This window comes from Salvelinus sp. IW2-2015, linkage group LG31 (genome assembly GCF_002910315.2).
Source record: "Salvelinus sp. IW2-2015 linkage group LG31, ASM291031v2, whole genome shotgun sequence".
Lineage (NCBI taxonomy): Eukaryota > Metazoa > Chordata > Actinopteri > Salmoniformes > Salmonidae > Salvelinus > Salvelinus sp. IW2-2015.
Window position 1 is genome coordinate 11,181,567 of NC_036870.1, and position 12,473 is coordinate 11,194,039.

The window sequence follows — 12,473 nt, forward strand, 5'->3', positions numbered from 1 at the left end:
CCTCATAGGGAAAACCAGAGGTCTTCCACTATTTGCTGCCCCAAAACAAAGACCATTCCCTCAACTGTAGAGCTTTCTCTTGTGATTCTAACTAATAAACAGACCAAGGGATTTAAAGCCAGACCAGGGGCCGCTGCCCAAAACCTGCCTCATCCTCATCACATAAAGGAACAAGCGACCCAGCGATCAATATTAAGAGGTCACGTTTGAATGATAGACTGGTAGCCTCTAGGAGGAGTGACAGCCCACTGGTATATGGAGGCCATCGCAAGAGGAGGCCACTTGCATTATAGATTCCTAAAAGAATGTCAGTTGAACTACACAGTCTGTGTGCAAAAGGTTAAGGAAACATCTGAAGATCCTGCATATGAATGGCTACCTGTTCAGTTGGAGAAGACCAGTTCCTCCCATACCATTCCTCCCTACAGGAGTGAAACACAGATGAAAACCTAGGCGGCTCCATCATGAAAATCTTCTCGAGAACAATTAGAAACCAGCCCCCTTTAAAGACGTCCAAATATTAATCTACCATCAGTGGATACTGGAAGGTAACTTATCACTATTAGATCAGAATGGCAATTTTGGTTAATAATCAGCATGGTGACCTGTGTATTTACATACTGACAGCTCCTCTCACCAGCATGTCCCAGCCATGGTGAAGGTAATACGTTGGCTGCAGTTTGACAGGCCTATAACAAAAGGGAAAATGTTTCTATAGAAATGTATTTCCATACGTTTTTTCTCTTCAGAGAACGTCTATGTTTAAGCCCCCTAAAGACAGCAAGAGTAATACAGCAATGGACTGTCCTCCCATCATCCTTCCCTATACAAGGAGTACCAAACAGTTGAAAATTAGGCTGACATCCCATCCTGAAAATCTGTGAGAAAATGAAGAACAGCTTTAAAGACGTCAAAGATTTACACTACCATAGTGATACTGAAGTAATTATCCCTATTAGATCAACATCGAGCATTGGGTAATAATCTGGATGGTTACCTGCCGTGTTTACACACTGCCAGCCTCTCTCACTAACATCCTCCCAGCAAGGGTAAGGTAATAAGTCGGCTGCCAGTGTAAAAAATATGGAATATGTTTACAGAAATGTATTCCATATGTTCTTCAAAAACGTCATGTTGTGTGTTTAAGCTACATAAAACAGTCATAAGACCAGAGAGAAGACAAGAGAGTATCAGTATGTTGGACTTACAGAGCTGGGAACCCACAGAGGTCCAGACCAAGACTAAAGCCTGACAGGCCGCTGCCTACCTCCTCATCCACAAACTAAGGAATAAATCAGGATCCATTTTCGAGTCAGTAAAATACAGTTTGAATGTCAGATTGTTATTGAACCAGTCCTGATAATGAAACAATTATTGGTATAGCCTGGGTGCCAGGCGGTTTCAGCTCTCTGACAACTCCTTATGGGATTTCATGCAAATATATTTTGCCACGATGAATTGGCAAGAGAGCAGAAACAGACCGGTATCCAGACTATTGATAGCCTACAGTATTCTTACCTGAACAAGGACCGGGTCCTCCTGGTCCAGGGTGGGATCATGATCTTTATGAATAAACAATAAAGGATTATTTTTTCTAATTGAAGAAATACTACAAGACACCAAACATCTGTCCATGTAGTTAGGCCGATCTTATAATTGTTGTTGATATTGCATGATATCACATTGAATTTACGTGTCTGCATAATGTACCAATATGTTCAATTAAACCTTCAAGAAAAGGTTTGGTTTCAGAGAGGCATGTTTGTTTGTTGTTGTTAATAGTGGAATTACTAGCCATCGGCATGTCATCATAAATAGGTCCTAAATAGCACCCTATTCCCTATTTAGTGCACTACTATTAACCAGAGCGTTTTGACAATATAACCAATGGGTCTGGTAAAAAAAAATATAGGTATGGTGCCATTTGACGACCCCTGAATATAGTTTTCAGTCCGACTATATACGCATGCCAAAAAGTAAGGAGGACCACGGAACTCTTCATATCATTCATTTAAAATGCCTTCATTTGTATGGCATGTTCAATGGAAACAATGTTTAAAAACTTTCCCATTGAACATTCCATACAAATAAAGGCATATTAATTACTTATATGAAGAGTACCTTGGTCCTCCTTTCCTTTTGATGGCCAATTTACCACTTTTACCAAAGAAACCCCTTCTTCGTACACACAAACCTACTATTGTGTACCTTAGCAGCGCTTCCCATCCTCCTTTTTTCTCACACATATATACAGTCAGATTGCATTTAGACATTGTAAATCTGTAAATGACCCTCCTACAACGTAACAACACGTCCACCGATCTCCACGGTGGCCGGTTCATCCTCACCGACGCCGTAATACGTGTTATAAAAGAGACTGCGAACCCCGTCGCGATCACCAGCCCAGCTGCACACACGAAGCGGCGCTCGCGAGACAATCTCAGCGTGGTCGCTTTCAAAAAACTACTGAACGTAGGCTTACTCATTATCACCCTTCATACTGCAGTGTTTTGACGAGTTCAAGACCATATGACACTTTCTTAGAATTTAAGGGTTTTATAGGGAACCATTATACGTCAAATTATTCCATACGTCATGGTTGGCAATGTCACAATGGGATGAACAGTTTACCAAACTGTCATTAATAAAATTAAATTCTGTTGGGGATGATTTGGGAGTTTATAAAATTGTGAACTATGAACCATGGTTTAGAGAGCAGTGGGAGTAGAAGCAGTTTAGCAAATACATATGGCTCATCCCGAGTTGGAAAGGGCTGCGCCACCATGCATAAATGCGCTCTCCATGGTTCTGAAAAGGAACGTTCTTTCTAGCCGAGCCCACTCACTGAACCACTCTCACTTTCACATTCATTGTGCAAGCGTTCAATCACGCAACCTCCACGCATGGACTAAAACATAATTCAAATTCAAAATTAAGATCCTTAATCTGTATCAAAACATCCTGTGTAAGGGGTGGGGATTGTGGCAGATATCACAGTTAATCAGCCTTTTTAGTTTTGAATATGAAGAAGAGATAGTTCAAAGGGATGAGCCCGAAAATATGGACTTGTGGAACTGTCCATGAAAAAATGAGGTGCAAAAAACTACATTAGTAAGGCTGAGTCCTGTGTAAAAGCCAAGTTTACACATTTGAGGTTTATCCAACATTGACAATGCAACTGGGTGTCCATAGGCATGATCTCACCCAAGATAATAGATACAGTATGTATAGCAAAAAAGATAAGTTAGCATTGCTGCCTTCTTGAGACCTGAGTATGGTCTACCCATGTGCTATTGGCTAACCCCTATGCCTAATCACTCACTGATGTTGAAAATCATTAGGCATCAGCCAATCAAGGCAGCCAAACATCTCCCATGTCCATGTCTAGCAGTCGAGGAATAATTGACTGCTTGTTGTTTTGGCTTACTACACATTTAATTGTCCAATATATTTTGTGTAAGATTTGATTTCTACTTCGAACACTTGGAAACAAGTTTCTCCAGAAGGATTCCAACACAGAAGGTCATGTTGCAAATTGAAATTGTCAGCCTTCTGTTTGAGCTTCTCGGACAGCTAACTATATCTCTGTTAGCTTTAGCTTACATTGACCCACCCGGAAATTTGACCTTCACTGTTTGAAGGAGTGTGTCATCTGAATGTTTGAGGCCAAGCCATTTTGAGCCATGCAAAGACAGTTACTGCATACAGAGCACTGGTAGCCAACTTCTTCTATTTCATTTTAATGTCTCCTTCTTAGTGTGTTTCACACAGGAAGTAATAGCATTATTTGTTATCAAGGCATCTACAGATTTTCAAATGCAGTCTGAATAGGTTAGCCCAAATAAATGATGCGGTATCTATACACTTTGCCTTGCCAAAACACGGCGTTACTGATGGTGCGGAAAAGTACATTATTTTGCAAACCAGAAGCGAACATTAGACATTGCAAACTTGAAAGCGGCATACGCAGCGAGTGTCAGTGTGATTTCCCACATTACAGTCTCTTGACTACATTAAGTTAACCTCAAGTGTCTGCGTTGATCAAAGGCTTTCTAACTCATGTCGCGGTCAACATGAAAGTCCTAGTTGTGGTAGGTGATAATACGCATAGTTGAATCCCCTCTCATTCTCACACAGATTATAAGAACACGGAGATGACTGCTTGCAGAGTGGGTCTTCATAATCCAATGCAATTGGTAAATTACCATTTTACCATAGACTATGTTTAACACACCTATACAGAAGTCAGCATTAAGGTAACACTGGATGCTGCAGTGCATGTGATGCGTAAACTGTTCTGCAGTGTTCCTCCTACTGTACAAAGATTTTTCTCCTTCAGCTATCAGAACCATCTAACTCCAAAGCTGGGTGATGTGACATGTTTATCATACTCCTGTGGTATCTGAGCAACCATGCAGAAATGTCACTCTGAGTCACAGAGTGTTCCATTGAACAACATCCCTTGAGGAAAAAGAAGATCAAACAGATTTACAGGACCAATTAAATCACTGTCTCCACTTTTATCCATTTGCCACTGGACTTTGAGTGAAGCGATGTTAACCCCTACAATTACAATACTTTATGTGCTGTGCAATGCTACATGATGAGCTATTCAGAAGATTCTAAGAGAGAAGATGTCAGTCAGGAATAAGCGTCATAGGCCAACAAATGATGGAAATTTGAACTTAATTTTAGTTGAGATAATACACAGTCATTTTTTTTTAAATCCCAAAAGGTCTACATTCCTGCATTGTTGCTGTATTATCTACTTTGGAAGTAGGAGAGAATCTCTTCTAGAAAGAGTGGATGTCAGGGCAAGGTAAAGAGAGTGATGCAAGAGGAGGTGTATGAAAATGGTAGCCACATTAAACTTGTCTCCAAGACCAGCATATACTCGATATTGACCTCCGACCCTGAATGTGTCTAAATGAAACCCCACACTGCTCCAACAACCAACAACAGCCTCTACTGACACAGACTTGCCAGCATAGGGGAAGATTTATGCCTTTATTTCCTTTGGGTTTTTCCTCTTGACCTTCACACTAGAGCTCAGGAGAGCAATAATCTTGGTCATCCAAGGTCATAACTCAACTTCAAACAATACTACCGCAGTGTGAGTTCCTCTTCCTCAGTGTGAATAGTAAAGGTTAACTGTGCCAAGTGCTCCTATGAAGGCCTTGTGTCGCACCCAGATCTGTTTCACCTGTCTTTGTGCTTGTCTCCACCACCCACCAGGTGTCTCCCATCTCCCCTCATTATCCCCTGTGTATTTATACCTGTGTTCTCTGTTTGTCTGTTGCCAGTTAGTTTTGTTCGTCAAGCCTACCAGCATTTTCCCCTTGCTCCTATCTGTTTCTAGCTCCTGTTTTCTAGTTTTCACGGTTTTGACCTTTCTGCCTGCCTTGACCCTGAGCCTGCCTGCCGTCCTGTACCTTGTCCCACCACACTGGATTATTTGACCTCTGCCTGCCCTGACCCTGAGACTGCCTGCCGTTCTGTACCTTTTGGACTCTGATCTGGATTACTGACCTCTGCCTGCCCTTGACCTGTTGTTTTGCCTGCCCCCTGTTCTAGTAATAGACTTTTGTTACTTCGACACTGTCTGCATTTGGCCCTTCCCTAAAATGTAATACCTAGTCCAGTCAAAAACGTGCATTTCCTGTGTTTTATGTATATTTCCACACTATGAGGTTGGAAATATAATCTGAAATTGTGGAAATTATGATTATGCCCTTTTACTGTAAGAGGTATTTGAAAAGAATGCCTGACATTTCGGCTGTTTTGGTGGAATGGAGTTTTGACCTGCCTGGTGACATCACCGGGAGGTAAATTAGTTATTTGACCAATAACAAAGAGTTCCAAACCTCTACCTGTAACAGATCATTTTCCCCTGGTGGAAAATGTAGCTGTTCTCTTTCGGCACAATCGCTTCAGTAAAGAGGAGCTCAACCTGGCACAGGACTTCAAGAAGAAGCTGCACCAGGGGATCATGACGGCAATCAGCTTCCAAGAGGTAACTTTACATGTAGAACTCTTCAGAGCCTCATTTGAACTCTGCATGATGCCAACAACCTAAAGCCTGCATGACCTAACTTACTGACATCACCCTACAGTCATTGATCATACCTATTAAAATGTCAAACTATCTGGACAGAATCCTAACGGGACTTTAATAGGAAACAACAATGCCCCACTTACAATAGTCTCTATCCTGAAGCCAATACCATAAACTAGCACCTGGTACAGCTGTTATAATAACTGTGTTGCAATTACTACTGTGCTGTCACTAATATCTTATTCTCCGTCTATTTGGCCCAGGTGGAGTTCACATTTGATAAGGCTGTCATGACAGAGCTTCTGACGGATTGTAGGGACATCCTGCTGAAGCTCGCAGAGAAACACCTGACACCCAAATCCCTCGGGCGCATTCGGCATGTCTTCAACCACTACTCTGACCAAGACCTACTGACCAACCTCTACACCCCCGATGGCCCTCTCTGGCCTAATCTCACCAAGATCTGCAGAGACCTGAACAAACTGGTTGAGGAAGGCAAGCTATGAGTGGGAATTCCAAACAGTCCTGGAAAAATGAGAAACTTTTGCAATCCTATTAAAGAATTCAGAATTCTGTTAGCCCAATGAAAATACCAGGAGATATCATTTTGATAGCTTAAATGGGGACACTGATTCAGTGTCAGTTGATGATGTAGATATTGNAACAGCCAGACTTGTGATGTAGGTCAGGTTTCATGTCTTTCAAGGAATCACACATGAGAGAGCTGTGCAAATGCACTTCAACATTTTAACTGTGCCAATTTATAGCCACAGTGTTACAATTGGCAAATTAGTGATCAAAATGTTAATCATAAGGTAAAAGASTAGTCTTACAGAGCTGCTTTTATACTGTGTGGTGTGTCTGAACTAGACAAAGCCTCACACCTGAGATCCACATGACGCATTGCCATGCAAAACAGGCAGTTACTGATGGGTCCGGAAAATTTACATTATTTGCAAACCCAGAAGCGTAACCATTAGACATGCAAACTTGAAGGGATACGCAAGCGAGTGTCCAGTGTGATTTCCCACATACAGTCTCTGACCTACTTAATTAACTCAAGTGTCTGGTTGATCAAGGTTTCTAACTCATGCGGTCAACATGAAAGTCCTAGTTGTGGTAGGTGATAATACGCATAGTCTGAATCCCCTCTCATTCTCACACAGATTATTGAAWGAACACGGAGATGACTGGTTGCAGAGTGGGTCTTCATAATCCATGCAGTTGGTAAATTACCATTTTACCATAGACTATGTTTAACACACCTATGACAGAGTCAGTGCATTTAAGGTAAACTGGCAAACTGTCTGCAGTGTGCAGTGTGTCTGGTAAACTGTCTGCAGTGTGTCTCTACTGTACAAAGATTTTTTTCCCTTCAGGCTATCAGAACCAACTAACTCCAAAGGCTGGGTGATGTGACATGTTTATCATACTTCCTGTTGGTATCTGAGCAACCATGCAGAATGTCACTCTGAGTCACAGAGTGTTCCATTGAAKACATCCCTTGAGGAATAGAAGATCAAACAGATTACAGGACCAATTAAATCACTGTCTCCACTTTTATCCAMTTGTGCCACTGGACTTTGAGTGAAGCGATGTTAACCCCTACAATTACAATACTTTATGTGCTGTGCAATGCTACATGATGAGCTATTCAGAAGATTCTAGAGAGAAGATGTCATCAGGAATAAGGTCATAGGCCAAAATGATGGAAATTTGAACTTAATTTTAGTTGAGATAATACACAGTCATTTTTTTTTAAATCCCAAAAGGTCTACATTCCTGCATTGTTGCTGTATTATCTACTTTGGAAGTAGGAGAGAATCTCTTCTAGAAAGAGTGGATGTCAGGGCAAGGTAAAGAGAGTGATGCAAGAGGAGGTGTATGAAAATGGTAGCCACATTAAACTTGTCTCCAAGACCAGCATATACTCGATATTGACCTCCGACCCTGAATGTGTCTAAATGAAACCCCACACTGCTCCAARGACCAACAACAGCCTCTACTGACACAGACTTGCCAGCATAGGGGAAGATTTATTTATTTGGGTTTTTCCTCTTGACCCCCACACTACAACTCAGGAGAGCAATAATCTTGGTCGTCCAAGGTCATAACTCAACTTCAAACAATACTACCGCAGTGTGAGTTCCTCTTCCTCAGTGTGAATAGTAAAGGTTAACTGTGCCAAGTGCCCCTATGAAGGCCTAGTCCAGTCAAAAACGTGCATTTCCTGTGTTTTATGTYTATTTCCARACTATGAGGTTGGAAWWATAKTCTGAAATTATGAAAATTATGATTATGCCCTTTTACTGTAAGAGCTTTTTGAATAGACCGCCTGAAATTTCTGGCTGTTTTGGTGGGATGGAGTTTTGGCCTGCCTGGTAACATCACCAGGAGTTAAATTAGTTAATAAACCAATAAGAAAGAGAGTTCCAAACCTCTCTGCCAATAACAGATCATTTTCAGTTTTACACCCCACTCAGACCACTTCCAGACAGTTCTAGCAACATTTCTGCTTGAGAATTTGTTCTTTGCTAAGAAACTATTTTGGTTTATTTTTGACCATTTTAATTGAAAACAATCACAGTAAGTACTGTACATAATTGTTACCCAGATATAATTTGATATTGAGATTTTTTTTTAAAGACAGTTGCATTGGACCTTTAAGTCCTTGACCAAAACAGAGGACCTTTCACTTATCTTAAAGTTCATTTGACAGAGAAAACCATCGTACACCAGTGAACCAACCTTCCCAGAATAACAGTGTTCTGTTTCTATAGCCATGGCTGAGACCAGACAATCAGATATTGCACTTGACCCCATTATTGTCTCTCATCAACTCTCCACTTCCTTCCAAGAATCAAAATGGAGTCCTTCAGCTCTAAAGACATGGCCATGAAGGCCCAAAACAAAATCCTCAGCCGTATGGCCAGCAAATCCATGGTGCAGATGTTCATTGATGACACCAGCAGCGAAATCCTGGATGAGTTCTACCGCGTCTCCAAGATACACTCTGGGAACCGCACAGAAGCCCAGAAGGTGGTCAAAGACCTGGTCAAGGTGGTGGTAAAGGTGGGCATTCTCTTTCGGCACGATCGCTTCAGCAAAGAGGAGCTCAGCCTGGCACAGGACTTCAAGAAGAAGCTGCACCAGGGGGTCATGACGGCAATCAGCTTCCAGGAGGTAACTTTACATGTAGAACTCTTCAGAGCCTTATTTGAACTCTGCATGATGCCAACAACCTAAAGCCTGCATGATATYACCTACTGACATCACCCTAKAGTCATTGATCATACCTACTAAAATGTCAAACTATCTGGACAGAATCCTAAGGGGACTTTAATAGGAAACAACAATGCCCCACTTACAATAGTCTCTATCCTGAAGCCAATACCATAAACTAGCACCTGTTACAGCTGTTATAATAGCTGTGTTGRAATTACTACTGTGCTGTCACTAATATCTTATTCTCCGTCTATTTGGCCCAGGTGGAGTTCACATTTGATAAGGCTGTCATGACAGATCTTCTGACGGATTGTAGGGACATCCTGCTGAAGCTCGTAGAGAAACACCTGACTCCCAAATCCCTCGGGCGCATTCGGCATGTCTTCAACCACTACTCTGACCAAGACCTACTGACCAACCTCTACACCCCCGATGGCCCTCTCTGGCCTAATCTCACCAAGATCTGCAGAGACCTGAACAAACTGGTTGAGGAAGGCAAGCTATGAGTGGGAATTCCAAACAGTCCTGGAAAAATTAGAAACTTTTGCAAGCCTATTAAGGAATTCTGAATTCAGTTTGCCCAATGAAAATACCAGGAGATATCATTTTGATAGCTTAAATGGGGACACTGATTCAGTGTCAGTTGATYATGTAGATATTGATTTATGTTGGGATCTTTATGAGGACATGGAATCATGATCCTTGCTGTACAACATAAGACATCTGCATTAGGACTGGGCGATACACTGTGTATTTGTCATTATCACAGTATGAATGTGCATGATATGCATAGTCACATTTCAGTATCTCACGATATTACTACCTCTGCCTAGATGCATTTCAGTCCAATGCTGTTGSAGCTAAGTAAAGTCCATTCAAATATGATATATGAAAGAAAAATAGCTTACATTTTACCAAAATCACCTATGAAATCCTCCAAAGAGATAAATATATATATAACCTGCTCTGTATATATTATGCTTCTTTGTCAGGACTCCCTGCTTCCAGCATGATAAGAATCTGTYGTCTACTTTCAATTGATTTGTCCTCCTGTTTTAAGATATTCAGTTTCCGGGGAAACTAATGGACTTTAATAGGACAACAGTCTGCCTGTTCAGTCACAGCAGTTGCTAACCTCATTTAAGTACTATTCAAATTAAAAGTGGTTATCTAGGACCAACAGACAACCACCTCAATTAGTGTCTGGTCCACATCTAAGCATGCAGCCTTAGTATCTGTCTGATCACTGACTGTTCTGCTTGTTACAAAGAGTTTCTGAGACCAGCTAATGGCATTTCATTTCTAATACATGTCTGAATTAAAGTCCTGCTGTACAGTCTTTGCAATGAATGTGARGATRGGATGGTCTTTATATATTTCTTWAAGTTTTCAATCAATCAYTGATAATTCCACKACATTAATATTRSTCTGAGCTTTCTGGAAACACTGCAGATGGACCATTTAAAAATAAAAGGTTTTATTTTGTTTAGGGGGTAGATCAGCTTTAAGATTGCAGATAGATTGTATCTTCCATAAATGTAATTGTTTGCATCGTTTCCAATCCCCCATATATTTTMGGGTAAATATACATTTATATACATCAGCTCGGGGGCGGCAGGTAACCTAGTGGTTAGAGCGTTGGGCAAGTAACTGAAAAGTTGCTGGATTGAATCCTCGAGCTCACAAGGTAAAAATCTGTCTTTCAACCCATGAACAAGCCAGTTAACACACTGTTTCCCYGTAGGCTGTCATTGTAAATAAGAATTTGTTCTTAACTGACTTWAAAAAATTATACATGCATATATTTTAAAAATATATTTCCTTAATTACTATATTTCCACCCCTCCCCTAATTGGAGTAAACTAGTGAACAACAACGCTTAGGCCTCTACTTCCAGGTTATACATACTATATACTACTTTACAATAGTTATATTTTGTTTGATTTTAGTCCTGTCCTCAACCTCTCTCATCTATTTCTGATGTCCATCCAGTTTGATTTCTATTTGCCATATATTTTTAACGGTGCTGTTTCACAGACGGACCATTTTAGGAGATAAGTTCAGAACCAGAAACAGCTTTGCTATTGACGACAAATATTCTATTTGCTATTTTATGAGTGTGTTTAGATCGCATGATGGGGTTGGGGGGATATCAGTGCAAGAGTATGTGTAAACAACATCTTKTAAACAAATGTGTAGTATTTCAGCAGAAGCACTTAGTGGATGTTGTGCAATGGGAGAAGAARGAGGCAATAATTGGCCATGAACCATAACACTTTCCACAGGAGAAATAGAATCACAAAGCACGTAAACTCGAATTGTGTTCCCTACCCCTTTGCAAGCTATATGTCTCCTYTAACTGTCTTAGATGTACACCATTTGAAAGTGAACATGTAAAATTAAAGGACTTACGGGCCAAAATACAGTCTATATCTATCAGTCTTGATGGCTTATTATGAGTCATCTGTTTTGTTCAACTTCAGACCACAACGTTTTATGCACAGAAGGAAACAGGAAGCGTCAGAAAGACAGCACCCTCAGACTTTCCACAGAAAATGGCCTCAGGAAATAAGGCGAGAATTCATCACCTGCTTGCATTGTGAGACTAGATATGCAGACATTGTTCTTGACATTGATGAACTTGTCATTCCAGTTACAGAACATGTCATTAATGTAACAGGTTATCCTATTAGTAGCCATAGCTGTGAAAAATAAAACAATGCTCTCCTCTAGTGGGCTAGAGGGCTTATTGCACCTGGAGGAGGGTTACTTACTGGCTCTTGTAGTTGACCAGAAATTCATGTTCCTTCTTTCAAATCTGATGAATATACAATCAGTATTATTACCTAGACAACTGTATTGATATTATAGAAGGCTACAATAAAAGTCCTAAAAGAATCTACTTCTTGTGTGGTGGGACCCCTACTCATCTTGCATCTTGTACCAGGTAGGACAGAATTATTCTTCCAACATCCATTAGTTATGATGATCATTTAATATCTCTTGTTTGAATCAGAGCAGAGGCTTGTTTCAAAACTCAGATGACCAATGATGATTTGAACCCCATATGTATTCAAATCTGCATAGGGGAGATGGGGTAGTTTGAGCAAAAGTGGTGAGTTGAGCCACCCTCGTTTCGAGGAAACCATACACAAAAATGAAGCGCTCATCATGTCATGGAGTCAGTGAGGAA

At 40.8% G+C, this 12,473-nt stretch overlaps 1 protein-coding gene and 1 pseudogene across 2 annotated transcripts in view; both read left to right on the top strand.

Moving 5' to 3' along the window:
* Positions 1 to 6,712, top strand: part of LOC111955486 (tumor necrosis factor alpha-induced protein 8-like protein 2) — a 19,582-nt pseudogene extending 12,870 nt beyond the window's left edge.
* LOC111956152 (tumor necrosis factor alpha-induced protein 8-like protein 2) overlaps positions 1 to 10,619 on the top strand; it is a 16,994-nt gene extending 6,375 nt beyond the window's left edge. Inside the window, exons 2-4 of one of the 2 annotated variants that reach the window (XM_023976600.2) lie at positions 7,222 to 7,282; positions 8,914 to 9,238; positions 9,544 to 10,619. In XM_023976600.2, coding sequence (XP_023832368.1) covers positions 8,921 to 9,238; positions 9,544 to 9,786 — 561 coding nt within the window. In that variant the 5' untranslated portion in view covers positions 7,222 to 7,282; positions 8,914 to 8,920 and the 3' untranslated portion in view covers positions 9,787 to 10,619. The remainder of the gene's footprint in view (positions 1 to 7,221; positions 7,283 to 8,913; positions 9,239 to 9,543) is intronic. The other variant, XM_023976599.2, reaches the window with a different exon arrangement.
* The last annotated feature ends 1,854 nt before the right edge of the window (positions 10,620 to 12,473 follow it).